The following is a 27,016-nucleotide window of genomic DNA, read 5'->3' as shown; positions in this document are numbered from 1 at the left end:
ACAGGCTGTAAAGTTCAGCAAAGCTGTGAAAGAGATTCAGATTGTTTTTGAATTCGTCACCAGACTTTAAGTACATCCAGATGTGCACAATGCATATGACACCCTGGAGCCGTTAATGTATACGAGTCCTTGCACCAGGCAGTCAATTTATAATCATAGTGTGACTAAACGATTCTTCGCTTTTCAGTGATGAATTTGAAGGATGGGTCTGGTGTTTTTGTTTATCTTTTCTTGTTGTCAACAAATATGAAAACCACAAAACCAACAATGTGTTTGTCTGTATCTAAATACTGTCTGAGATACCCTGCTCTGTCTGCTCCCTCAGTTTGAAAACATATATCTTTAAAAAAAAGAAGAAAACCTTTGAAAAGATCCAGTTATTTTGCTGAGCAGATGGACATTTCAGTTTCTAACACATGTAACTGAAATGGAGGTCAATTCACATTTCAGTGGGACAGTTTTATCTGCTGATCATTTGTTATGCTAAAATGTTAACAGCTGTTAGCAGCGTATGTTGGATTGACTCTAAAACGGTTCCCCCTACTACTTTATACATTTAAAACCAGGTCAATTTAATACTTCAATAATAATACCAACTTTAATTGTATAGAACCTTTCATGAAAGGATGCAGCCCAAAGTGTTTAACAAAACAAGATGAGACGCAGAAAAAACAACAATGACATTTAAATAAGTTAAAGGTCCCATGTCATGGCCATTTCCACGGATCATAATTCCATTGTTGAGGTCTACTAGAATAGATTTATACTGTGCAATTTTCCAAACTCACATTGGTTTCTCATACAGCATCTCTGTAAACTACGTGTATTCACGGAATTTCACTCTCTGCCTTTAACGGCTCGTTGTAGCTCCAATAGCTCCAGCCCCCACCCTCCCTGTGAGCACAGTGTGCTCTGATTGGTCGGGACGTTGTGAATCGCGCTAAGCTCCGTGGAGGTGTTGTTTCCTTGTTTAGCGACCCTGAGCACACACAAAGTCACAGCCGAAGTAAAAACAATAAGTGTGGCTTGATATTGAGTAAGAAAAAGGTTGATAAACGCTGTGAGAATGGGTCTGCAGAGAGAATTTCGCCGCGATCTCAACTGTCTGTTATCAGCCTGCAGCCAGGGAGGAGAAATCAGCTTAGCTGTTTGCACTGAGTGTGTGAGGAAGTCCGTGGATTGGTCAATTTGGACCAATCAGCGGGGGCTTAACGTAACGGCTCCACGGACGTAACGTAACGGCTCCACGGATTGGTCCATTTCGTTCCGGGTACGGTTGACATCATGCGTACCCGGAAGAATCAAATGGACAATGACGTATCTCCAACGAGGCGTTTTGGGGAGGTATTTTCTGTTTTAGAGTTTTACTCACTACAGGGTGTACTTTGAGGGTTTTGACTCTGCACACTGTTTACATGCATAAAAACCTTCATAACACACGAGGGGACGGGTAGGCTACTAACCAGAAAAGCATGACACGGGACCTTTAAAACAAGTTATACAAACAAAGCAGAAAGAGTTTGATCACAATACAATAAAACATGAACAATAATATCAGTAAAATTGGTCCAAATTAAAAGCTAAATGAAAAAGATAGGACTTTAATGTATTTTTGAAATGTGCAGAAAGTTACAGCTACTAATCAGTTTAGCTAAACTATAAAGCACGGAGGTTTCTACAGGTTGGGGTACATGGGGAGAAAATAAACTGCCAATGCAGTGTCAACATATATGTATTTGGAATCAAACAGTCTGTGTGACCAAGATCAATACATGTCCAAGAGAAAGGACTGCAAATAAAGTGGTATTGCACCCAAATCAATAGTCAGTTGGTGGCTTAAAATAATTAACAACTTGTTTGCCTGGTAACATCCGAGGCCAGAGGCATTATGTTTTTTTGTTGCCCGTGTATCAGTACGCCCGGTAATTTTCAAAGTTGAAAAGGTCACTGTGACCATGACTCAAGGATTCATTCTCCAAATATGACAATTTCACACAAATGAAAATTATCTTTGGGCGGCAATTTAACTTTTTTTGGCAAAGACATTAAACCCTGAGGAGACAATTCTAGTTTCTCCAAACAAAGAGTTACTTATTTCAGAGACACTGACACGATTGTTGCAGGAGTTCAGTGGAGGTTCTTTCTGTTTTCTTAAGCTCCTCTGAAGATGTGAACGCTCTTGACCTCGTGGCCTGTTCTGTTGATGTTGAGGGAACTGTTCTAATAAATATGGACAAAAGAGTTTTAGCCTCTGCATAGTTGTATCATGGGAAGATCAGCTGAAGACACAGAGCATAAAGTTTATTAATAATCTTTCTTATAAAGCAGTGTTTCCCACAACTTCCTGACCCCGACAGAGGACGACAGAAATACTTTGTTTTGAGTAGTCGGCGAAGAAAAACAAATTATTTATCAAAGAGATTTGCTCGTCATGGTGGGAAAGTGAACATGATCATGATGCTCTGATGTGTTAAAAGGATAACGACCGAAACACCAGAGGGGTCAAAAGTGTAATTAAGAATTACTGTTCATTTTAAGAAATGCTGCAGCAGATTTTAGGTTATTTAAACCGATTTCATTTGACTAATTAGATTTTAGTTTTAATTTAGTGCAAAGATAAAGATGCATTTCTTGCCATTTAATTTGTGTTTTATATTTGTAAAGATTCAACGCCCCCATTATTAGCAAACCAATAACAAAACTGAATGAAATGCGAGTGCAAACTGCAAATATTGTTTTGTAAATCCTCCAGAACACTTTACTTATTATTAGGATAGATTAAAGTGAGTTCTGCAATGATTAATTAGTTCATTGATTTGAGGTTTGTTCAATACCATAACTATTAACACATTTTGAGATAAGGAAATAATACAACATCATAGCACTATTTCAGAGTACAAGCACCATCACCTTATTCAAAAAATGACATTAATATGTAGGAGAATGACTTGACTCACACATTAATAGCCAGAGAGTGGAGAGCTTCCTGGATGGCAGCAGAGAGTGAGTTGGAGAGTGAAGCACAGGAAGAGATGAGGAGGAAGTGTGCGTCTGAATCAACAACTGGTTGGTGAAACACGCTGAAACAATGGCCCACAGGACATTCCCACTGATCAATCGAGCGTCACTGCCATTACAAATATCCTGCTTCCACAAATCACGTGGCAGAGATATTTACAAGTAATTAGAATATGATTCAGGGAAGTTAGAAATGATTGTGCTCTTCTGTCTTCAATGTGTTTTTCATTCTGGGAAACATGCAGTCCATTACAAATTGGCTCTTATTGTAGGCCACGTTGGCTCTAGGGATAGTAATGGCCATTAATAGACCACTTTAAGTTCAGACTACAAATATCTAAAGAACGATAGGATTGATTGCAATCAAATGTTGAAGAAAGTCATACCAAGAAGAGGAATCTTAATGACTTTGAGGGTCTACTGGCTTTTCACTTAGTGCCACCAGCTGGTCACATTTTTCACTTAACCTGTGAAATCTCTAAACATCTGCTTTGGTGCATTTGCACAACCATTTTTTTTTTGTTGACATTCTCGGTTTACAGACGATGTTGCCGACTCCTTTTGGATATATACAATACAAATTATTTTTTACTGAATTCAGTACAGGCACTTTTGAGTCACTTTTGACATTCTCCTCAACCTAAAATGTGTAATATCTTTATCACAAAAATCCTGTAAAACAACGACTCTGTTGTCAGGTGCAAATAGTATTAGCTGTTGTTATAAACTGGATGTATTATTATTATTTTTTTAGACGCTTCAATCTGTCTTTCACCTGTGCCTTCATTATATAACAGTTTCTGTATTTTTGTACAACTTTTTTGTCATCAAGGGTACAAGGGTACATCTGCTAGACTTGAACATAAGCTTAGTATGACGAGTAAATAAGTAGAAAAATTACGAAAATGCCAATTCCTCATTGTTACATGACTGAATCTGGCTCATTTTAGGTTCCACTATTAAAAAAGTTTGACTTTTTGACTTTTTTTGTGTGTCCTATCACAAGGTCACAAGGACCATTGTGCTGCTAATTACAGTATAATTGACATTCAAAAGTTTGCATGTTATCCTTCTGCTATATGACAAAGCCACAATGTGGACGCAGATGTTTCACGTGACGGACTTACATACATTTGAGTTTAGAAACACCACTTACATTTTTTACGAGCTGTGGCCGTCTAATATTGTGGACTGAGAGGTTTATCGCCTTGGTCCTTACTGTGAGAGTTTACAATGCAAAGCTATGTTTTCTGGTCACGGTTTGTGGAAAAGGCTGTTTCTTTTACAAGGACTCTATGTGTCTCTGCGCCAGTGTGATCCACAGAGCATTACAGCACATATAATTACAGCTCTGTATGGTCATGTCCCTCTGAAACCTCAGCCAGGGCCTCCATTTTGGGTTTTCCACCATTTTCGCTTACTAAGGTTTAGAAAAATCACTTGTTTGAAGAGACCAGACACGATCTCAATCCAAGCTGTTTCAGTCTGTGTTTTTGTTTATTCTGCTCTGTAGAGGTGAACGGTTGTATTTATTACAGTGTCTCTGTGTTTGAGTTTGTTTTCGAGGATCCTCTGCTCTCTCTGACCATTGAAACCACAGCCATCCTGCCTGTGGTTTCGGTCGGGAGTGTGAGCAGCACTTTGCACTGTGGGTCTCTGTAGGAGAGCGCACGAGCCTCAAACGTGTCAGAGCAATTCAACGGGGAGAGCAAAGGCCGCCAACTGGCAAGAAGCCTAGCTTAATAAAAAAAGAACGAGAATTTCGATGAAAACCACATCAGATCACACACATCTGCAGAAAGACAACATTTTGTGAGTGAAGAAAACAAGGATTATTTATTTGCTTTCTCATCAATGCCACCAAAAACTGTTACAACATTTGTTTTAATTGAAGTCCCTCTGCAGTTTAACTGTTGAATCATGTTAAAAAGGCACTTTTATGCTTATTCTCAGGTTTCATATTTTGTGCCTCTCCTGAGACATGTTCATACATGCTTTCATCTTCAAAAAGGTCTTTATTTTTCTCTAACTGCCTGTGCTGCAGAACCTCTTTTCAGTGTGTGGTAGAGAAACGTTGGGAGGGATATATGGGATTGAACCCTTTGCAGAACATTTACAAGCACAAAAACCTACATTACAGTCAAGGGAAAATCCCCAAAGCATAATAGTGCTCATTAAAATATGTGTCATATCATATGCAGTGATCTAGAGTATAGAAAGACCTTAAATTAATTGTTAAGTCACAAACGTGCAAAAGATAAAGCTTTAGAGATGAAGATATAGCTTTGAACCGCAGGTATTTGTGGAACATTTGGTTAATATGAAAGGTTCAATCATGGCATAGTATTTTATTATTATTGTATTATTATTAATATACCAACAAAGAATGTTTTAATAGTCCTTTAAAGTGAAATAGTTGAGTCACCTGATATTTGTGGTTTAAGATGCCAAAACAAAGAATATATTTCTCGTAGCACTCTCACCAGACTCAGAAATCTGAGTTGCGTGTCTTATACTGGATTTGTGAAACTAAAAAAGGGTTTTCAAGCCAAAACGTATTTCAGTATTACGCAACAGAAACTTTTTTGTCAGTTCAAGTTCTATCAATGTTTTTGCAGTTCCTACTCGGTGCAGATAGGAGTCGATGTAAACCCCGCACTGACCTCAGCTCGCCTCATGTTGATGTTCTCATGCTCTCCAAAACAACTGTGTTACCATGGTGACCTTATCACCAAAACCACTGCCATCCACAGACTCTGCTCTCCATCACCGTGGGGACAGATGATGTCACATGAGCTCCAGAGAATCCAGCACTGTCCAACATAAACACACACACACACACACACACACACACACACACACACACACACACACACACACACACACACACACACACACACACACACACACACACACACACACACACACACACACACACACACACACACACACACACACACACACACACACACACACACACACACACACACACACAATCTTATCTTGCTATTAGTTATTTACCACTAAAGGAAAGGTTGTGGTTAATGCACATTCTTAGATACCATCCTCTTAAATCTGCTCCTGTCTTTTAATTGTTAAGTTACATTTTTGGTCTCCTACCTTGAGGCCTCTTGATATTTTGATGGCCATGTTTTTGGCTTGTGTACATTTGTAATATTCAGTAGATTGCATGTTTTGTTTTTGTATTTGTATTGGCTGCTGCAAGGTGATATGATGGGACAATAAAGAAAAGGTTAAAGGCAGCTAACTGACCTCAGATCTACTTTAGATGAATCTGTCATCGGTTCCCCTGGGACCTAAACTTGGGTCCAGGAAAGAGGGGGGGACACATACTGTTTCCTGTTTTTCTCAGTTAAATAAAGGATCCCAGACCGCGAAGACTGAGTGCCAAGTGAAAGCTGGTCTCACATTGCCGTAGAAATGACATAGAGTTGACTTGAGGTGATTTCATTAGTTGTTCCATTGCAACTCCCCTAATTAAACAGAGCTTTAAATGACTTGAACACAAGGACAGATTGGCAGGCTGCACAAAGCATCTGTCGTTGTATTTAAGAGCCTGTTGGTAAGAAGTCTTTTGTTCAAGAGGATCTAAATTATGTATTCCCATGTTATTGTTGGAAAATTTAGCAAATGTGTGGGACAGATCTGCAGACATAATTATAAGATACAGTTGCAGAAAAGGACTATTAATCTACCTGAGAAAGGAAACAGAAGAAAGAGACATTAAAAAGAAATGCACTGCTGCAGTGACAGCTGTTTAAGAGGTCAAAAGTTTATGAATCTTCACTTTCTCCAGTCTTGCAGATAGCAAACGCTGCAGATCTCACTCAGCACAATTCAGCCTTCCAAGACCTGTGCAATGCCTCCCTCTCGTCTCTCCCTCGCTAGATCATCCTTTTGTCACGCAACTCCCCCCAGAACCATCAACGGCACTTAAGCTGCCAAGGGTTTTCCACTGAAAGCTTTTTTCCACTGTAGGGGTTCAGCTTCGGTGGCAGAGTACCACCTTTTACCGTATACCATGTCTTTGCTGTCAACAGAGGGGAAACGTGTTGATGTAGGCGTCGGGATATTTCTCTGGATTTACGCTGGTTAATGTGGCAAATTTAATACGTGGGTGCGTTGTTTGAAGTTAAATGTGTGTTTCTCACAATAAGTATTTGGGTGTGGCATGTAATTGTTCCTCCGAGTCCCCAGTGTGTTGCTAAGGGTCTCTGCGCTCCCACCCACCCAACATGAGGCATAGCAGCGACATTGTGCCAGCCTCACTGCGGTCTAACAGCAGAACCGTTCCTACGCGCCAAGAAGAGAACTCATATGCAAAGGATTGTGGGTTTTATTTTCAGTTTACAGTAACTCTGGTTTAACAGGAGGGTGGGATGGAGAGGAGGGGGGAGTCAGAGAGAGGGGACTGCGGTCGGTGTGTCACATGGAAGCTGATATATTCCAGTTTCTGTCTGTTTCTGCCCTCGAGCAGTTTTGTAGATTTGTTTTTCTTACAGCTGAACTGTAAATGTGTGACGCAACACTTTGGCTCTTCTCTCCTGTGGAGGGTATTTTCTGATACCAGAGATGATCACAATCACAGGGTGATCATTTAAATCTCCTTAAGCCTGCGATACACACCGCAACTTTAAAGGCCCATTTTTAAGTGTAATGGTGCACAGCCATGCTTTAATCATGTGCAGTTTGACCATCGTGTTGCCAGGAAACAATTTAGTTGATTTTTGTTCTCTGTTCCTCTTTCCTTTGTATGTTATTGGAGGTTTTGCCAATTTATAATGCTCAAAACAACGTTTCTCACTTAGTATTTCATGTCAAGGACCATTTAAAGGGCCTGCTACTGTGTCTCAGGGAGCTTAATTAGATGTATTTGTAGAGAGCTCACTTTGGGTGGGCAGCGGACCACTTGGGAGTAAAGCTGATACAAGAGCAACAATTCTTCATTTCTGCTCTCTCATTGATTTATTGACTTTACATTTGGGTTAAACCACTTCTAATCCCTCCCGCAGGGATCCACGAGTAAATTAAATCACTCACTTTTATTTTGAAACTGTCTCTCACTGCATTTAAACTGTAATGAGCAATCTCAAAAAACGTATTCAGATGACTGCCATTTGCTTAATGATTCACTTTTCTTTTTGCACTGCTATGACAAACTACAGGAAACGTAATTCATGTTTAAAATACAACTTGATAAAGAACACCTGCCCATATTTAAACAGCTTTCCAAGTATCTTGATTTTATTTTGAAAGTATTGCCCAGAAGTAATCCTTTAAATTTGCATGCATCTTATTTAATATTGTACAATCAGTTTCAGATCTGTTTTCTATTGTACTCTCAATGGAAAACATGCTTTCTGCTCTAAACTTGCATCCATTAAAGGTAGGGTAGGTAATGTTGGAGAAACCAGCTCAAGTGCGCTAGAATTTGAAAATACACAGCCGGAAGAAATCTGCCACTTCCTTACAGAGCCCCTCCTCCAACACACACGAGCGCGTACATGCCCAATGACGGCACGAGATCAGTGTGTGCACAGATGGAAGGCTGACAGGCAGGTAGGCCATCCAGTTATTTTACCCGGACCGGCTCAGATGATTGGTCGTGCTTTTTACAGCGCCACGGCTTCCACAGATTACATTTTTGTATGTATTTATTGTCAAAGCATTTAATATATTCATTGCTATCGGGACGTTAAGAGCATTCCATGGAATATAACAAAAAGTGTATCTGAAATAAATGACATACCCACCCCACCTTTAATGTCATGAATTACCTTATAATGATCTCTTTTAAATCATGTAGTGGGGATTTGTGCGGATATGAGAGTCCCTATTTACCGGGTTAGTATGAAACAAGACATCAATTACCTGCAGTTTGATTCACTTTTCTAAGACACACAGTAATAGGATTCACCTGCACAGTGTCATAACTCAGGGAAGTCTATTCCATTTCACCATGTTGTATTTCTTTTGTAGTCCACTGACTGGTTTGAGTTGCTCAGAACAAAGACATCTAAAGTTGTTGATGTAGTTGATTCTGGAAGAGCATACTGGCGTCCAAACTACCAAGAGAAGCTTAGAAACAGCCATAACAAAGAGAAGGAGCACGTCGACATGAAAATGAACTTGTATTTGGCAGGACTGTCCATCTTTCTCTCTTGCTGTATTTCTTAATATCCCAGCCAATGCTTTTCTATCCATTTCTCTACACCAAACTTTCCCTTCCAGTGTGTGACTAACATTTTCTACCTGAATGAGCACTGCAAATATAATAAAGTTAACTTGAGAGATGCTAATATGCAGATTTCACTTCCCCTGGACTGAACCAGGCCTGCTGTTCCCCCTGCTTCCAGTCTTTAAGCGAAGATAAAAGGGAAATCTCTGTCACACATCACACACTTCATTTTTAACGGACAGACATGATAGTGGTATCAATATTCTGATCTAAATTGGCAAACAATATATTGATAATCACATTAGAGAAGAAGATCCTATGTGGTTGAAGGCTCTGTACTGACTGTTCAACTAAAGAGAACATGCAGTCTGATGGGAATATATATCTGTCAAGAAATGGCTCTCTTGCATAAAATGGAATCAAAATAATGTTCTAGTTGTCAGCACTTATGATTCCTGAAGGGCTCTTGATTGAAGCAGAATATGGTAACATGGTATTGGGTACGAGTGTCTAGCAGGATTAATATAAAACCAAGGCATCTGTTTTCATTTGGGCTTTGTTTTCACTTGAAGCCCCTGTGCGGTTCTGTTAAGAGCATTTCGGGCCCTTAAAGCTCACAGCATTCCTCTGTTGGTGTGTGCGTGGGACGCTGCTTTGGGCCGCGACAGAATGAGTCAGTGAAGAGAAGCTCATTGGATTAGCTAAATGTCCTTAGTTACTAAATATAGTCTCCCTTTGAACTCAATTCAACGTATGGGACTCATTTGTTATGTGTGTGTAATGTCGCCAGAACATGAAAACACATGATCAATCGTTACAGTTACAAACTGTGTATTGGGTGTGGGAGTGTTCATTCATGTTGACGTTATATGTGTGGGATGAGTGCAGATTCACATTTTCCTGTGTGTGTGGCATTTTGTCTATTTAATACCGGTTTATAGAGCCACATGAAAGTCTCTCTGCACTGGATGAGATTGACTGTTTGTTTTTTATTACAAAGATCTAAATACTGTATGTTGGCGCAACCTCTACCCTTGATGTTCTTCACTGAACTCTGTCCAGTCTCTTTGACCAGTGGATGTGAAGTATGAAGGTGCATAAAGTACATCACGTACAAAAAATGAAAGGCAAAACTGTTGCAATACATCATGCTACTCGTGCTTTTCCGCTTCATAACCAAGCTTGTCCAAGTGAAAGGGTTCAGAGATGCAGTTTGGAGAGAACTCAAAGGAAATAATGATAGCTTAGGCCTGAATGTAATGAGTGGACAGCTATTATGTGAAAAGGAGGAAAGGAAAGGAATCAATCCGTCAACAGTCGGTGAAGAGTTTGGGTTAAACTAAATTCTTAGAGTACCTGAACTCCTTTACTCCTCTAAAGCAGGGTAACCCCATTAAGGGTTCAGTTTCCAGATGATGATACTACCACCTGGAGCTCCAGACGTCTACCTGCCTCCCCCCTTCTGTAGGTAACTCAAACATGCAATGCAAACAACGTCTGAGCTCGACTTCAAAACAACTCCGGCTGCAGTCATTAAGCTCTCTTTCTCAGCATTTCAGAATTCCCATGCGGTTTGAAGCCTTTCTCTAATGAAGCACAATTAAAATGAAAAGAAGGTAATGAAAAATATTTACCCCTAGTCCAATGAAGTGGCTGGTGAAGTTGATGACTCCTCGTAATAAAAGCCATATGCCTGTTCTCATAAAATTCTGTTTTTGTGGCACAGAGGCGTTAGCGCTTGTGCCAGCGAGTGAATTACCTTCTGAGTAGGAGAGTACTCAGACGCAGTTTATCAGAAGCAGAAGATCTGTGCAGTCGCACTGATTTATGCTGCGCTCACCATGCCAAATCTCCAGCAGTGATAACCAGCCACTGGATAGAGTAAACATAGATGTAGTTATATTAAATTAGCTTCTGATTGATTTCAGAGGTGTTTATGGTGAGCTGTTTCTTCAAATAATCCTTATTCTGACCTTGTTCTTTTTCTCGTGCAATCCACTATAAAGACAAAAGCACATTTTGTAAACACACATCAAATGGCTCCAATGGGAATTGAACCGCTGACCTTGACACTATTAGAGGCATGCATTATTCACCAAGCCACAGGCAAATATTTTCCTCATCGCGGGAAGTTTCCCCAATTTTCCAGCAGTGTGACTTAGAATGCAAATATGTGCGTGAAAAGTTAACAAAGTATGTTTCTCCAGCAGGAACAGATGACATGAAGGACAAAGGGCCAGAAAGCTGTTTGACATTAAAACAATGCGGTACAGAGTACTGCCAGGAACCGGGTACAAACCTCTAACTCATACATCGTTTTCTCACTGACTTACTATTGAGTTTAAGTTTCTCTAACTAAACCTTGACCAAGAACTTACCAAATGTCTACCAATGTTTACCACCTAAACATCACTGATAGCATTTCTGTGTGAAAACAGTCAGTTAAAAAAGTCATACATTTAACAACAACCAGATAAACATCATATATTCGATCAGAGCAAATCAGTAGAGAAAGTAGGGCCTCACTGACCTTGTTGACCAAAATATTACTCCAATTCTTACGGTATTAAAGTTTTCGTCACCTTACTCTATGTGATGATTGTAGTGGTCATACAATTCTCAAAAGACATATTATATAATGTTATGAAACTTTGAGGGAGGATCTAAGTTTCAAAGTATAGGAGACATTTGTTGTTACTCCTTAGATCTGGGATGTTTATCCATGAAGAAGACAATCTTGATTGGTTGCTGCGATGCCACTATCCCAACATATCACACATCTCTCTCGGGCCATGAGTAGATGACATGAGAAGCCTTGGTACATTAACTCTGTCAGACGGGACTTGTGGAGAAAACAGAGGAACACGCTCGACTAATCCTATGTCAACATTACGACCCCGTTTTCTAAAAAGTGTTGCATTCCCACGATGCTTTCAGCAGAGGGCTCACAATACTGACCTGCTGAACTTCTGTTCATTACGATGAAAAAAAAAAAATAGCCTCCCTTCTGCTCCCTGAGAGCCCAACAGGGTCCCCGTGCCGAGGCGCTCTCTGGGGCCGACGCACTGATCAGATCCAGATGCTACAGGAGTGTGGCGGGACAGCAGAGGAGCGTGGAGGCCGCGCTCAGCTCTGATTGATAGGGGTCAGGAGTTGGGAGTCAGATTTCTTGACTCTCGTTTTGTACTCCCGATCTTACTCCTCTGTGTTTTATGTACCATGTTGAGACGGCGTTACGCTTCAAGTCTGGCTCTTCGCCTCACCTCTGCTGAGTGTTTAACAAACTCTTTTTACAATCACAGGCTCAAAACTTAACCGCAGTTTAGAGGTACCGAGAAACAGATTTCATTTAATCTTTCTGTCCGCCACAATGTGAAATGTTAATTATAGTAAACAAAAAACAATGGATGTAAATGTCTAATAGAGAGCAGGACTGGAACTTTTGGGTGTGCAACATTTTCCACAGTGAGTTTGCGAGGGTTAGGTTTATTGTTGTGTTTCATGCTGCTCAACTTTATCCCGCAGTAAAACAAAACCTCAAAATGACTTCTTCTTTGAAAGGTTTCCTTAAAAATGGTGTTTAAGGCATGTTAATTCAATTCGTCTTCATAAGAAATGGCCATTTTTAACATCACCTCTTCAGCCTAGCCTAAACAAATGGTACATATAGTACAAGTTGCAGAACCAGATTGCTTTGCATTGTACAAATGTTGCTACTGTCTCCACCTTCAGTTTAGTTTCCCTCTCTAACAAAATAAATATGTTATGGCCCGCTGCCATCATTGCTGAAATGTTTGGGTTTTTGCATCCCTTTGTAAATGTCTGTCTTTTTTTTACCCCTCAGGACCATGGTGACTCTGCAGAGCTCCGCCGTCCTGCTGCTGTCGAGCTTCCTGATTGGTCTGAGCTACTCTCTGAACCCAAGAGACCCGAATGTGTGCAGCCTGTGGGAGAGGTGAGGCCTGTTTGACAAAGTCAAACAGAACATTTTTCACTGTTTTTATATCAAATATACAACATTTTTTCTCAAGCACTGCTGCATTCATAGTGCTGAAAGTTCACTTTGTGATTTAACTGGACCCAAACCACTAGGGCCATTGCTATTGGACAACTCGAGACATGTAACATGTTATGAATCAACAACATTTCTAACATGTTTATTAAGAAAGAGCAACTCATGTAAATGTTGATATGACTATTTTGAAACCAGATTAAGCGTCTGCAGCCAAAGGGAACCTCCACAGTCATTAGGGTTCATAGACGGCAGCACTTGTTTTCATGATTAACCAATCCACAACATAAATCCTCAATCAATCCATGAATTGCTTTATGTATGAAATTATTGTAGGAGAGAATTGAGAATGCTTATTTTATTTGACCATCATACCGTAAATCAAGTTCGATCATGTTCAGTTTACTATCAGGAAAATAATGAAGTCCTCACGTTTGAAAAGCTGGAAACATAAAACGTTTGACATGTTTGCCTAAAAATGACTAATTCCATCACATTCCATTTTTAAATAGAAGCCTTTCTTTTAACCAACTGTATCAATGTATTGATTAATTGTTGACAGGGTCTCGTACAACTGGCAATTCATATGTTGACCCCCTCTTCACATAATTCACAGGGGCCTTGTTCAAAGATGGAGCTTTTGTATCTTATTCTGTGAATGTTTTAAAATGTGTTGCCTTGCTTTTCAGCTTCACCACCTCAGTGAAAGAGTCCTACTCGCATCCTTACGACCGGGTGACGGAGGAGCCGTGCTCCGACCCTCGGACCTCCTACAGATGCCTGCGCCACAGGTAGGAGCAGCGTTATGACTCATTTCCTGTTCATGCTCACTTCCTGTTCCTGTCAGTGGAGGGTCCAAGCTTCCTGTCTGACTGTGTCATTCTTTCAGGATCACCTACAAGACGGCCTACAGGCAGGCGGTGAAGACAGACTATCGCAAGAGATACCAGTGCTGCCCCGGCTATTACGAGAGCCGAGACAAATGTGTCCGTAAGTAATGATGTGAAACTTGAAACAATACACTCAGCTGTGTACTTTTTAAATTAGAAGTAAGGCAGACAGAAGGAAATCAACAATAAATGGTGAAGGAGAAGAGGAAAAGTGTTTTCAAGATGGGAATTAAGAGGTTTAACATCATTGTCAAACTAAACACCAAAGTACCCCTTATTTCAGTTATATTCAAATAAAAAGGTACATTTCAAGCCCAAATTGTGAATATTTCATGTACTGAGGTACCAAACCAATGTGTGAGTTTGTTAATAAATAATCCTGTCCCACACTGGGCTGTACACAGGATAATGAAAAAAGGCTTAGTGCAAGTGAGCCCGCATCACAAAAACAAAATGCAATGTGTTTTATCCTTAAATAACTATTTAAACTGCGCCAAATCTCCCTGATCATTTACTGTATATTTAGTGTTAATATCCAATCTTCCCTGTGTTAGGACTCAACATATAATGAAGAAATTATACATTCTTATTTTAATTATTAGTTTATTCATCAAGGACAGCGTATATTAATAAATATTCATGCACATACTGTATCAGAGGCTTTTTAGGAAAAGTACATTCATAGTTATTAACATAATTTCTAAACATTAACAACATCCTTTATTTGTCTCCTTTGGTGCGCCTTAAAAAGTAGTCCGATCTAAATATATAGATAAAAAGAAACTGGAATAAACCTCTGAGAGTGTTTACTCTTAATTTATATATTGTATACTTTGTTGCTAAATTGTCCAAAATCCCCTCAAAAATGCTGAGGACATGACCTCTGTGTCCTCAAGGGTAGCTACCCCCCTGGTCCCACCCATGAGTGCGCAACATTATTGTAGATGGCAAACTAACATTGTGTATAAACAAAATGATTAAGTGCCATATTTTAAATCAACAAATATTCAAAACATATTTAGGAATTTGGAAACTAATGTGACGTTTCTGGCAGATTCCCGTGTACTCGACAAAGAGACAGCTCAGGTTTGAAATATTTTGTAAGTTAATACAATTTTTTTGAAAGGGACATTTAAGAGTGTTGCAAGTCCTTGGCAGACTGATTCTGTCTTCATGGTTTAATGCTAGGAGATACATGAATCCATACGCAGGTTTACCGTTAAAACCCCGTATGTTGAGGAGACGCTGAACCAACAGAGTAACCTGATGTTGGATGAATACTTTGGGCAGTAATCTAGCACAATACCAACATTTCTTTCTTTTCCATGCAACATGCAAAGTCAATATGAGTTGCACATGATGCTGGAATTACCACAATTATGGGTTCGGGTCCCACTGGGGATTTTCATGCTGATATTGGCTGTACCAGCTGGAATTGTAACTAAACTAAAGTGTGTGTTGCTGACACCATAAAAAACCCTCCACATCATTTTCACATTTTATTTCAGTTCTAGGATTCCACATAATTCAGCAACTAATATTTCATCAACTAAGCAACTGTCCCTGATGGATTTAAAAGTTGTGACTCGGCTGCATGCAGCTTAGGGTAGAACAACAGAAATAGCATCATGTGAACCTCAGTGCACAAACACTCAAGCCTCAAGATAATATGGAAACAGAGCTGAAGCCTTGAATGAAATAAAGTAACGTCGTCCAAAACAAAAAGGGACTTTAACACATTGGTCAGGAACTATTTATAGAGTAAAGTTACATTTGAAAACAAACAAGTACACAATCCATCTGGATGTGTATTTTTGATTTGGATATTTATCAAGGTTGCTTTAGTTTATACTGATTCTTTTGTTTATCTACTGTATAGACTACATTTTGAGTGTCTTTCTTCTAACATCTTGGCGTGTACTTTAACGTTTTATCCTTTGAATTCAAAATGTTTTAGTAAATTCAAAACTAACATGAACATCAAATATGTTTGAAGGGAGACAGATGTCTTCATATGGATTTCATTTCTACCTCAGTTTCTTTGACATCACAAACGTTGTATGTGATTTAAGTAATCATTAACCTATAACTACAATCCTTATCTTAACTTGAAGTACTCTAACGTAAAGTCCATTGTCAATTTTAGGCAGTGTTTTTATTTTTAAATAAATGTATGGGTGCAGTAGTTAAAATAAACAACAGATTCATTTTTAGCATCTAAAAATACCAAACTGATGCAGATGTCAACCGTTTAGTTTGACACACTGTTATTGCTGACAATCAGCGGTGGCATATATAAATAAAGGGAAACCCCACATAGCTCCATGGTTTAGGAAATTCTACCTTAGCTTTGCAAACTCTCTCATACATCACTGGATGATCTCAGAAGTGCAGGATGGTAATAACAAGGTTTCCGTGCTTAGTGCTTCAATAACTGACATTTTGGAGATAAATGTTTTTTAGTTCAGCCGAGAATATACACATTTTGGTTGCGCCAACGTTCACAGTAGTCTCATGACGCCGTTCTCTGTGTGGAGTTTTTCTCTTGGAGCCAAACAAGCCTTTGATTCTACTGACTGACACAGATTGGAGCCCACTGATTGCTACTTTAAGTTTTATAATTGAAATATCTCTCCTCCCAGTGTGTCATCTATGACTCCTCCTACACCCACTTTCTGTACAATGTACAGTGTTTCCTTATTTTCTAAATACATATAATTAGATACAATTATGCTTACCTCATTTATTTGATGACTAGTTAGCATTTTATCAGAATTTCCAGCCTCCAGTGTGAACACACCTGCAACTAAAGGAGAAAGTAATCAGTGAAATGATTGCTTATTGAAAAGAAAAACCCCCCGTGCAAAATGCAGTATGTGATTAGAGATCACTCATCTAGTGCAACACAAATATAAAAATCTCTGGTGGATTTATGTAATTATACGTTTTCAGTCATGAATGCATGTTTGGATTAATTCAATAGCAACACCTTTTCTGATGCTGGCAACTCAAAGACTCTCTAAGAGGCTCCTTGTCAATATGAATGGCGTCTGACAGGCTTTCAGGGTGGTGGTTTGAGCGCAGCTGTCGAGCTGGCAGCTTTATTCTGTCTATTGCGAAGGGAAATAATATAGTTTAGTTGAATAGGTTTTTAATTGAATAGAAAAACACCTTTGAAAAAGTACGCTTTTGAAACATTAATCATCATTTCCGAAGCACTCTTTTATATCAAATGCCAGATTTGATGGGACGCTAGGGAGCGATACACAGAGTGAGGCAGCGATACACAGTGAGGCAGTAATGAGTCCTAACACCCAGAAAATACTTAGCATTTTAGCGCTTTCGGTATTCTCATCTGAAGTGAATGCTTGAATGAGATTTCATGTTTTGTTCCACAACATAAAACCCATCAGTAAATACTCCACTCCTGAATATCCGAAGCTTCAATGTGTCGTAAAAATGGCGGTTGCTATAAAGTGACTAAATAAACAAAGTCATCACGCCAACACCAGTCTGCCTTTAGCTTAGCGGTGGCGATCCACAGCCGTAGTGTAGTTTGTTCATAGCATTACTTTAGCTTTTTTTTAAGCTTAATTCATGCTTTAAAAAATCACAACGTGGGGTTAATATGTGGAGATAATCCTGCTGAACAAAATGTGTCAAGTACTGCTAATGTGTGTTTACCATAAAGCTTATTTTCTGTGATATACCAAAATGCAATGGGTGAATCCTATTGCTTTTTGTGAAGGGATGGCCTAAATAAATGTGTCATCACTGCACCACCGTATTGCTGCTCAGTCTTAGCTGACTGACAAGTTGCCATGACAGCAAGGTGTCAATCACAAGATAGCCACACTAAAGCATACCCAGCAACTATTTGACTCTAAATGGGACTATCATTTACAAAAAGGAACGTCATGATGTATGGAAGAAGACTGGATAAAAACAATCAAGATAATTTACTCATCAGGAAAATGTTTACCGAATAATATATGAAGTGAGAATTTTGTCATAGACTTTTATACAACCAGACTTAGTTTTGCACACAGTGGAGTTCTCCCCTGCTGGACACATCTGTATTGGCTTCACTTGTTCAGACCCAAAGGCTATGTCCACTTCTTTTACAAGGCCTACAATCGGTTCATTGAATGGCTTGTTCTAGAGTGCATAGGTTCACTTTATTCTGTCTTTTGGATGGGAGAAATATCTCATCTTCTTCTTCATCTTGTTAATGAAAAATGACATCCAGGGAGGGGGGGAGGGAGGTCTTTAACTCATGCTATTGATCTGCGGGATTCATCAGACAAAATAAAGTTTGGTAGCACCGCCTGATCTTTACTCTCAGATAACACACAGACGTGGCATAGATCTTTGTATTGACTTTTCTCCACAAAGCCAGCTCTGTTATAAAGTGTGTTTCTCGTCCACAGCTCGCTGCACCAAGGAGTGTGTCCACGGTCGATGTGTCGCTCCAGATCGGTGCCAGTGTGAGGGCGGCTGGCGAGGCGACGACTGTTCCAGCGGTATGAATCAGACTTTTCCCCTCCCTCAGACATTTTCTCACTCTCGCTCTTGTTTGCTTTCTCTCTCTCCTTCCCCCTCTTCTGTCTTTTCAGGTGCACACAGAAATAAACTTGACACACACAACAGAAATTGACAACAGGCCATTAATCAAACAGCTTCACATACATCACTTCTCACACACTGAAGGCCTTTCCAATGGAAACAGCAAGGGAGCATTACCGCATCCCCAGCAATGAGTCATTAATGTCAGCCTCAGCCCAAAAAACTGTTTACTAGACCAGAAGGAGCTGCACAACCACCTCTCACAGTTACTGTTCAAAATAATAACTTCTCAAGAAGTACTCTTAAGTCAAAAGCATAAAACAATCAAGTGTAATACAAGTGAAACTTCTGACAAACTTCTGCTCAAATAAATGTAACAGCACACCATAAAAGCAATGGGTTACGAGTTAAATAATAATAATAATAATATCTTAGATTTATATAACGCCTTTCATGGGACCCAAGGTCGCTTTACAAACAAAAACAAAAGGCAGTCAGACAAAACAACAAATAAATTAGGGGCCGAAGACCTTGGCAGTAACTTAAAAAGTTACCACAGTTCCAATAAGAGCGAAGACAGAGACATTAAGCCAACTGCTTCTACCCACTTATGTCTTCTTTTTACAAACTGTAGTCAGCAGAAATGGTTATACAATTGTTATTTAAGGCACCAACTCAGAACAGTGAGTCAAACCTACTGTAGTTTGTCCTGACTCAAATCCCACTGATTTAATGGTCTAAACAACATGGAGTGTGAAACCAGAACCACATATTCTGTCCCCCTCACTGTAATGAAGTTTTCCACTAACTTCAGCCCGTTTCTCTGCAGTCAGCTGGGTCAATAGTACACAGCCTTCCTCCATTTCCCCCTGTATTCCTGTGCAGAAAGAAGGGATCATAGCTTTAACGGGTAGCGGTTGATGTCCTGACAGGGGGATGATGGGAAGGGGAAATGGAAAATGTTACCCCTCTCTTTCTTGCATGGCCCAGTTCTCCACGTCTCTCCTTACACTCCCTCCCTCCTCTAACCCTCACTTAAAAACTCTTCTTTGCTTTCACTCTCCTCCTCCTCCTCCTCCTCCTCCTCCTCCTCCTCCTCCTCCTCCTCCTCCTCCTCCTCCTCCTCCTCCTCCTCCTCCTCCTCCTCCTCCTCCTCCTCCTCCTCCTCCTCCTCCTCCTCCTCCTCCTCCTCCTCCTCCTCCTCCTCCTCCTCCTCCTCCTCCTCCTCCTCCTCCTCCTCCTCCTCCTCCTCCTCTCTCCAGCCTTGGCTCGACTTTATCTTCTTCTAATGGAGTCTTTTTGGCAGAATGAGCCCTGACACTTCCTGGATGCCTGTGTGTTGAGCTATCTAAGTACTGTAAGGGAAAGAGGAGAGGGGATGAGGTTTTCATACCAAACACTTTTAGTTTGTGGAAAAAAGAAAAGGGAAGGAAAAGCAACAACGTACAGTACGTTAAAGTGAAAGAAGTATTCATATCTTTAGGAAAAATGCAATAACTATAATAACTATAAAACGTCCCTATTTGTAAAAGCCCTGCATTCAAACAGTAGAAGTAAACACATGCAAGTATTATCAATATAGTATTCTTTCATTCATTCTGATGTACAATGTCCACAGTGTCAATGTTTTATTAGTATATATGATGTTCTTTGTAAATATAAAATTAGCATGATGTTGCCTTTTATTGCTGTAGAGGTTTACGATTGTTTCCAGCTCATCTAAAAGAGGTTTTAAATAGTAGATTTAGTTTAAGAACAAAGCCTAAGGACAATTGACTTCAACAGAGACATTAAAAAGAGACATTTAATATTTGAGAAAAATGATAAATCACCACATTTAGGAAGACATGGAAGCACATTACAATCTGTAAAGAAAAACTCAACTAAAGTGACAAATGTAGTAAAGTTAGACGTTCTTCTACTCAAGTACAGTACTTAAGGGTGCTCAGTTACATTTCACTGATAGAAAGAGAGGAGCCTTGGGAACAGAATGAAAAATGGGAATATGATGGTTTTGACAATGATGAAAAGGAATAATGTGGTTCAGTGGGAGTTACAAAATGTCAAGTCAAAGTATTTAAAGCTCTAATAAAAAATGTAATGCATTATTATTATTATTATTTACCTAAGCCCTGTTTCCAGAGCACATTTTAAAAGATATACGCAAAGAGCTGGAATCAAAAACCAGCAGCGAGGGTTGTTTAGATATTCAGAAGATTAAGTGGACTTTGTACGCAAGCAGGACTCTAACCACTGCTTGGACAACTGTCAGGGGAAAAAAAAGAATTTTCCCACCATACCAGTGTGCATTCCTGATAAATGATATTCAAGAGATGCCAGTTCTGAAGTGCGTGTCCATCAGTGGGATTACATGCACACATTATTAGATACTGTTTCACTGTGGAGGTAACTGCAGAGCATCTGAATGGATGCATATCTATATCCCCATCACTGAAATGTATTATTATTATTTAGGAAGTCTCAGTGTGAACCTGAAAGTTCAGTGAGTCTGTGAAGTCCTAACGCTGTGTGTCAGTGTGGTGATGTAATCAAACAAGCAGTAGATTACTGAGTGATCATGCACAGATAGAAAAACGGCCACAAACGCTTCGGTGTTTTCAAATGTGAAGATTCTGGCAATGTTGTGTAGATCAATGCTTGTCATTAACAAAGATTAAATCAAAGTGAATTATACTTAATCTTGGGTAGGTGACATTGGAGAAAACAGCAGGAGTAAGCTAAATACAAAAATGTATCTGACCGAAAAACCTCACCCAGTGTTCCCAACTCTTCCCCAATAAAAGCAGGGAGCACTAGCTCCAAAAGTAGCTGACAACCCGACAGTATTTTCCTTTCTGTCAGAGCATTCGATTCATCTATTGCCGTCGTGATGTTAAGAGATTTTCAACAAATATTACAAGTTTCTTTTCTGGAAACACATTAACCCCCCTAGTTGGGTGTAAACAAACTCAGCAACACTCTCAGAGATGAGGATTTATGTTTACATGCAGATAAACAAAACACATAAGAAGAGTTTTCTGCGCCGAGGGGCTTTGACTCTCTGCCAGCTGGTTGCTCAAAAATAACACGTCCAATCCGGTCGTTTTCACCCACTCATTCATTTCTGTCTGGACGCTCCAGCCTCTCAGCTCTTAGGCCGACGGTCCTGCAGAACTTCAGTAAATCTGCACGTTGTCCTGCAGACGGTCTGTAAACACCACCGCTGCTCCAGCTGAGTTTCCCATTAGTCAATGCGACACAATCCAGCAAAGCCCCTCTCCAATGCCCGCGCAGAACAAGCAAAGGTATGATTTATTTAAACAAAAGAGGCAAGGGTCCTGCTCCACGTTAGTGCAATAAACAAAACTTGTAATCCATGGCGGTGCGCTTTGCTCCAGGCCAAATTTGGCTCTGCTCTACTCTCTGTGTAATTATTGTCAAAGCAGTCCTTATACTTTTCAAAGCTGTGGCCAGGCATACGTGCAGAAGAGGGTAGGGGGATGGGGGGGTAAACGTGGAGCATGGACGTGTAGTTTAGGCCTTAGTGAATGTCTACTTCTAACAAAGATGGTTCACGGGGCTCAGCATGAAATAGTTGGAATTGTTTTTACTTTCAAAGAAATCTCTCGCCCCTCCATGTGTGACGTCAGTGCAATTGGATATCACAGTTACTCCATGTTGTCCAATATCCAAGACTTCAAAAAGTATTGATGAGATATTTGAAGAATGCACCCGTGACCAATCAGGGGTCTCATGACGCGACCCAGTGGACTGAGATCTCTTCATAGTGAAATGAAATCCAAACCTTGTGTGAATCTCCCCTGAACATTAACCCCACCGGAAACGATCCTCAGGCTTCTGTAAAATGATCCATTTAAAACTCGTCCATCTTCTGAGCTCCATGCAAATCGTGCTGCCAATTCTAAATGATGTGTTGGTAATATAAAACTCCTGGGCTAAAAGGCGAGATTTAGATGTGGAAGCTTTACGTCATCCAAAAGCACTCTCTTGTTTCTGTTCTGTTTTCCATCTTCAAGTTGTCTATTTTAATAAGATTTGTGTCTGTTTATGTGTGTTTCATGACATCATATAGTGTCAGTGTACTCCACAGTGTAGGGGGAAAAGATTGAATTAGAAAAAGGCAACAGAGACAAAATGATCCTGCAGCACAGGCTCTGGATGCATGTTATAATAATCATGAGTAATCTTATTTTGCTTTAGTGTTTTGTTTTCCATTTCCAGCATAGCAGAGCAGGCTGGTTTGAATCGTCGGAAAATGTTGGCAATCAAAGTGAGAACCTCCTCGGTCAGAACGAGTGAGGCTGTTTAATCTCAACATTTCTGAATTCAAATAACGAGTCGCCCTATGTATAGATGTAGCGCGTGATCTCCATTGTATCCTTTTCTCCCAGGGTAGATTGACATTTTCCTATTTGTTATCATCATGGTAGATAATACATTCGGAGATTGAGTTTATATAAATCTAGGGTCACAATTCACATTTTTAAGTGCAACTCACCATGAATAGACCAACGCAATATTCAGGAATTATTAGCAGTCTGGATCAGTAGTCTTATTTATAATCAATAACACTTTTTCTTGTTACCTTTCAGCGTGTGATGAGAAACACTGGGGTGCAGGCTGCAGTCAGCAGTGCAAGTGTGAGAACAAAGCTCTGTGCCATCCAGGCAAGGGCACGTGTCAGTGTCCCCCGGGGTTTATAGGACGACACTGCGAGGAGTCCTGTCCTGCAGGCACCTTCGGGAAGGGCTGTCTGCAGAGGTGCAAGTGTGGCAGCGGAGGATCCTGCGATAAAGAAACCGGAGAGTGTTCATGCCGAGACAATTTCACCGGGACATTGTAAGTTCACAAAAATATATGTATGATAGGAGCATTGCATATTGGAAGATTTATTACAACATGCTGTTCTTGTGTATAGGGCCAAACATTGTCTGAAAAACATGATTGTAGTATTAACATGGTCTGTTTTTCTCTAACTCCATAGTAAATATTGGTATTTTGAAATGGTTCCCCTGTTCAGTTTCCAAATGTTGATAACATACATATTATTCTTTTATAGTTAATAAAGTATGGTATCAAAGCAGGTTTACAAACACACAAAAGGGTTATCTGTCCACAAGAGCAAAAGTCAGCAGCAATTGAATTTGCCAAGTCATGCCACAAATGTAACTTGAAATGCTTGCTATTTGATTGAGGAGATACTTACTACCTCATGTAATAACAGTTGATTTTTGTATCTTAATTTTCTCTAGATGTTTGTCGGACACAGGTCTGTCTTTACCAAGCAATTTGTTTTCACAATGAATTTTAAGATGGGAAAAAGGCCCGTACTTCACTAATATCCATGAGTCGTCTGTTACGCCTGCATTTTTATTTGACCCTGAGGATGAGTAAACAATACAAACATCTTCCCTGTGGAGTGGAAACTCTTGAACTGCCAACGTGAACACACAACACATCACTTTGAGTTAAATAAGAAATGGGGGCTTTGCCACAAAGATGACTGGATACAACTTCTTGATAACTTGCATATATTTAAAATATGTCCATAAAGGATGCATTCGAAAATATAATATCCCATACAGTAAGTGTGCATTTTAGGTGATTTGTGTGTATTAATCACAGAGATCAGCGCTTGTGACCCCTGTATTTTACTTTTCCCTAGACCATAATCTTTAATTACATTCTATAACAATCCATCATTATTTATCTGCAAACAAAATAATAATTTAAAACAGGTTTAAAAAGTCCCATTGGTCTTTAAAAAAAATGGTTGAGATGAAGGAAAAAAGACTACTCAACACAAAAAGTCTGACTGTAGAAGAAAACATTTACCTAAGTCTTCAGGAATGTCTCATGAGGACACATGGAGTGTATTTGACTAAAGTGGTCCATTAAGCTGTTATTAAGCATGGGCTCTATCCTGTCCCCCAGCTGTGAGAAGGCGTGTCCCAGGAAATGCCAGGCGCGATGCCCCTGCCAGAACGGAGGTATCTGTAAAGGCAAAGGGATCTGCGACTGCCCACCTGGATGGACGGTACGTCTCTACCTCAAAGCTTGCACTGACACTAAACATTATATCATCCGTGGAGGTTGCCAGAGTTTGAATTGGCCTCATGTACATTTCCAGATGGCTCCTACTTTGTTCTAAGAGACAAACTTATTTTTAAGACACTTTGAAACGACCTGTCATCTCTGGGGACACTCAGCTGCATGGTTTTCCACTAATGTGAAAATTCCTTCAGGAGGTTACTTTGTTTTTGGAAAATATGCATGAGAGGAGACGTGATTGTGATACCAGAGAGAGAACAAAAACATTTTTTGAGTAACCGTAAATTGTAAGGTTGCAATGTTGGTGTCTCATTCCAGTTGTGCAATGATGCATCTTCCTTTTCTTGGCATTTCATTCTGCCTCAATGTTTTTTGCCTTGTTATTCTGCAGGGTGCCGTTTGCACAGAGCGATGTTCAGAGGGACGGTTTGGACAGAACTGCGCCAATGAGTGTCTCTGCCACAACAGGGGCAAGTGTGACCCTGAAACTGGACAGTGCCAGTGTGCTAAAGGTTTCACTGGTAACAGGTGGGTTGTTTTTTTGTGGTTACTTTTGACTAATATTAAAGGCAACGTTATTGTATAAAATTATCTAATCAAGGGACAGTGTTTTTTTTATCCACCACAAGTAAAACAAACAAAACACAAAACTGTGTTTTCAGGCTCATACTTGGGGTTCGACTAGAATATTTGTACATGCTCTAATTGAAAGCCCCCACCATTCATTTGTAAGCCTGGCTCTGATTGGCTTGTAAGAGTAATAGCAACAGCCTGTCAAGATGTTGTGGAATTACTAAAATAGGTGTTGGTCAATTCTTATAAGCCTGTATGTGACAAGGAAAAGTGAGTCACATCTAAATGGCTTGTTTAATCATGGTTTCACATCGCAGACGGGTGACAAATAGTGTTTTGGTAACACGGGGTGTTCAGGTAACACTTAAAGACTTTGTTATGGAACGCAAAGCAGAGTAGGGGGCTAGTACACCCTCCTGAGGGTCCGATTGTGGATGTCATGCGAGCATAACATGGTGAAAACAATCAGTCTAAATTAACAATCGGGACGGAAATGTTCGGATTTCCAAAGGGAGGTTCTGTGAATAAATTAAAAATCAAGAACTGAAATAATTGAACTAGTCATATCTTAGACTGCACTGTAACTTCTATCTTTTAATGTTTATTTTATTAGCTTTTCTTTTTAATGACTGATTTTAAATGCCATTTTCTTAATGTCTTTCATTTTTTGTTTTTCTTTTAAATGTGTCTTTTATTATCTTTTACTGTTTTTAAATGCCTTTGTCTGAATGTCTTTCATTTTTGTAAAGCACCTTGAATTGCCTGGTGCTGAAAGGTGCTACATAAATAAACTTGCCTTGCCTTTCTTTTGAAAAATACAAAAAAGGGAATGTTTCATAATTGTTTTGTTCCCCTTTAAGACTGCAAGTGTATGCCAAAGTAAAAAACGTGTTGTCGCCATCATACACTTGATGTCCTTTGTAAGCATCACACCCAGACGTGGTTGCTATACATGAGCATATTGCATGCAGTTAGCTGATGTTTGATTGCAAAGTGTCAAGAAGACAATGATCTGTCAAACAATGGAGTTTTTTATGTAAAATAGAATGAACTCTAACAATTTCAAAATACAACAAAGACCAACAAGTACAGCCTTAACCCTAACACCAACAGTGACTATAACCATTCAAAATGAAAGTGTTGGATTTGATTTGTCATATTTAACAAAACAACAGCAGACTTGTGTATTGCTTCCCATGTTGTCCAGATCCTCAGTGTATCACTATACCTCTCCGTGTCCCTCAGGTGTAATGAGGAGTGTGCTGCAGGCTCCTACGGGCAGGACTGTAAGGGTGTGTGTGACTGTGCTAACGGGGCGCGCTGCTACAACATCGATGGAGCCTGCCTGTGTGAGCCGGGCTTCAGCGGTCCACACTGCAGGGACCGGATGTGCGCACCCAGAACATACGGCATGCACTGTGAGCGCACGTGCCTCTGCCAGGAGAAACACACTCTCAGGTGAGTTTCATTTCAAACCTTTATTTCTCCAGGTGTATCCCATTGAGATGATTGATCTCTTTGTCAAGGGAGACCTGCTCAAGTAGGTTCCACATGAAACATAAAAACATAAACAGAACAACAAAAAGAGTGGAGGTTGTCAGAAACAGGGGATTCATCTTTTCAAACATTTCTCTGAGGCAGTGCACCTCTGGGAAGCAGAAATAATCCAATCTCGATAGAGCGAAA

At 39.9% G+C, this 27,016-nt stretch overlaps 1 protein-coding gene across 1 annotated transcript in view; it reads left to right on the top strand.

Annotated features, from left to right (window-relative positions):
* The window catches only part of pear1 (platelet endothelial aggregation receptor 1), a 46,608-nt gene that overhangs the window by 7,936 nt on the left and 11,656 nt on the right, over nt 1-27,016 (top strand). Inside the window, exons 2-9 of the mRNA XM_034211346.1 lie at nt 13,062-13,172; nt 13,919-14,020; nt 14,119-14,219; nt 18,550-18,642; nt 23,299-23,545; nt 24,641-24,743; nt 25,149-25,285; nt 26,576-26,788. Coding sequence (XP_034067237.1) covers nt 13,066-13,172; nt 13,919-14,020; nt 14,119-14,219; nt 18,550-18,642; nt 23,299-23,545; nt 24,641-24,743; nt 25,149-25,285; nt 26,576-26,788 — 1,103 coding nt within the window. The 5' untranslated portion in view covers nt 13,062-13,065. The remainder of the gene's footprint in view (nt 1-13,061; nt 13,173-13,918; nt 14,021-14,118; nt 14,220-18,549; nt 18,643-23,298; nt 23,546-24,640; nt 24,744-25,148; nt 25,286-26,575; nt 26,789-27,016) is intronic.

Source organism: Gymnodraco acuticeps, unplaced genomic scaffold (assembly GCF_902827175.1).
Source record: "Gymnodraco acuticeps unplaced genomic scaffold, fGymAcu1.1, whole genome shotgun sequence".
Classification (NCBI taxonomy): domain Eukaryota; kingdom Metazoa; phylum Chordata; class Actinopteri; order Perciformes; family Bathydraconidae; genus Gymnodraco; species Gymnodraco acuticeps.
Note: the sequence above shows the minus strand (reverse complement) of the source record. Positions and strands in the feature narration are given on the sequence as shown.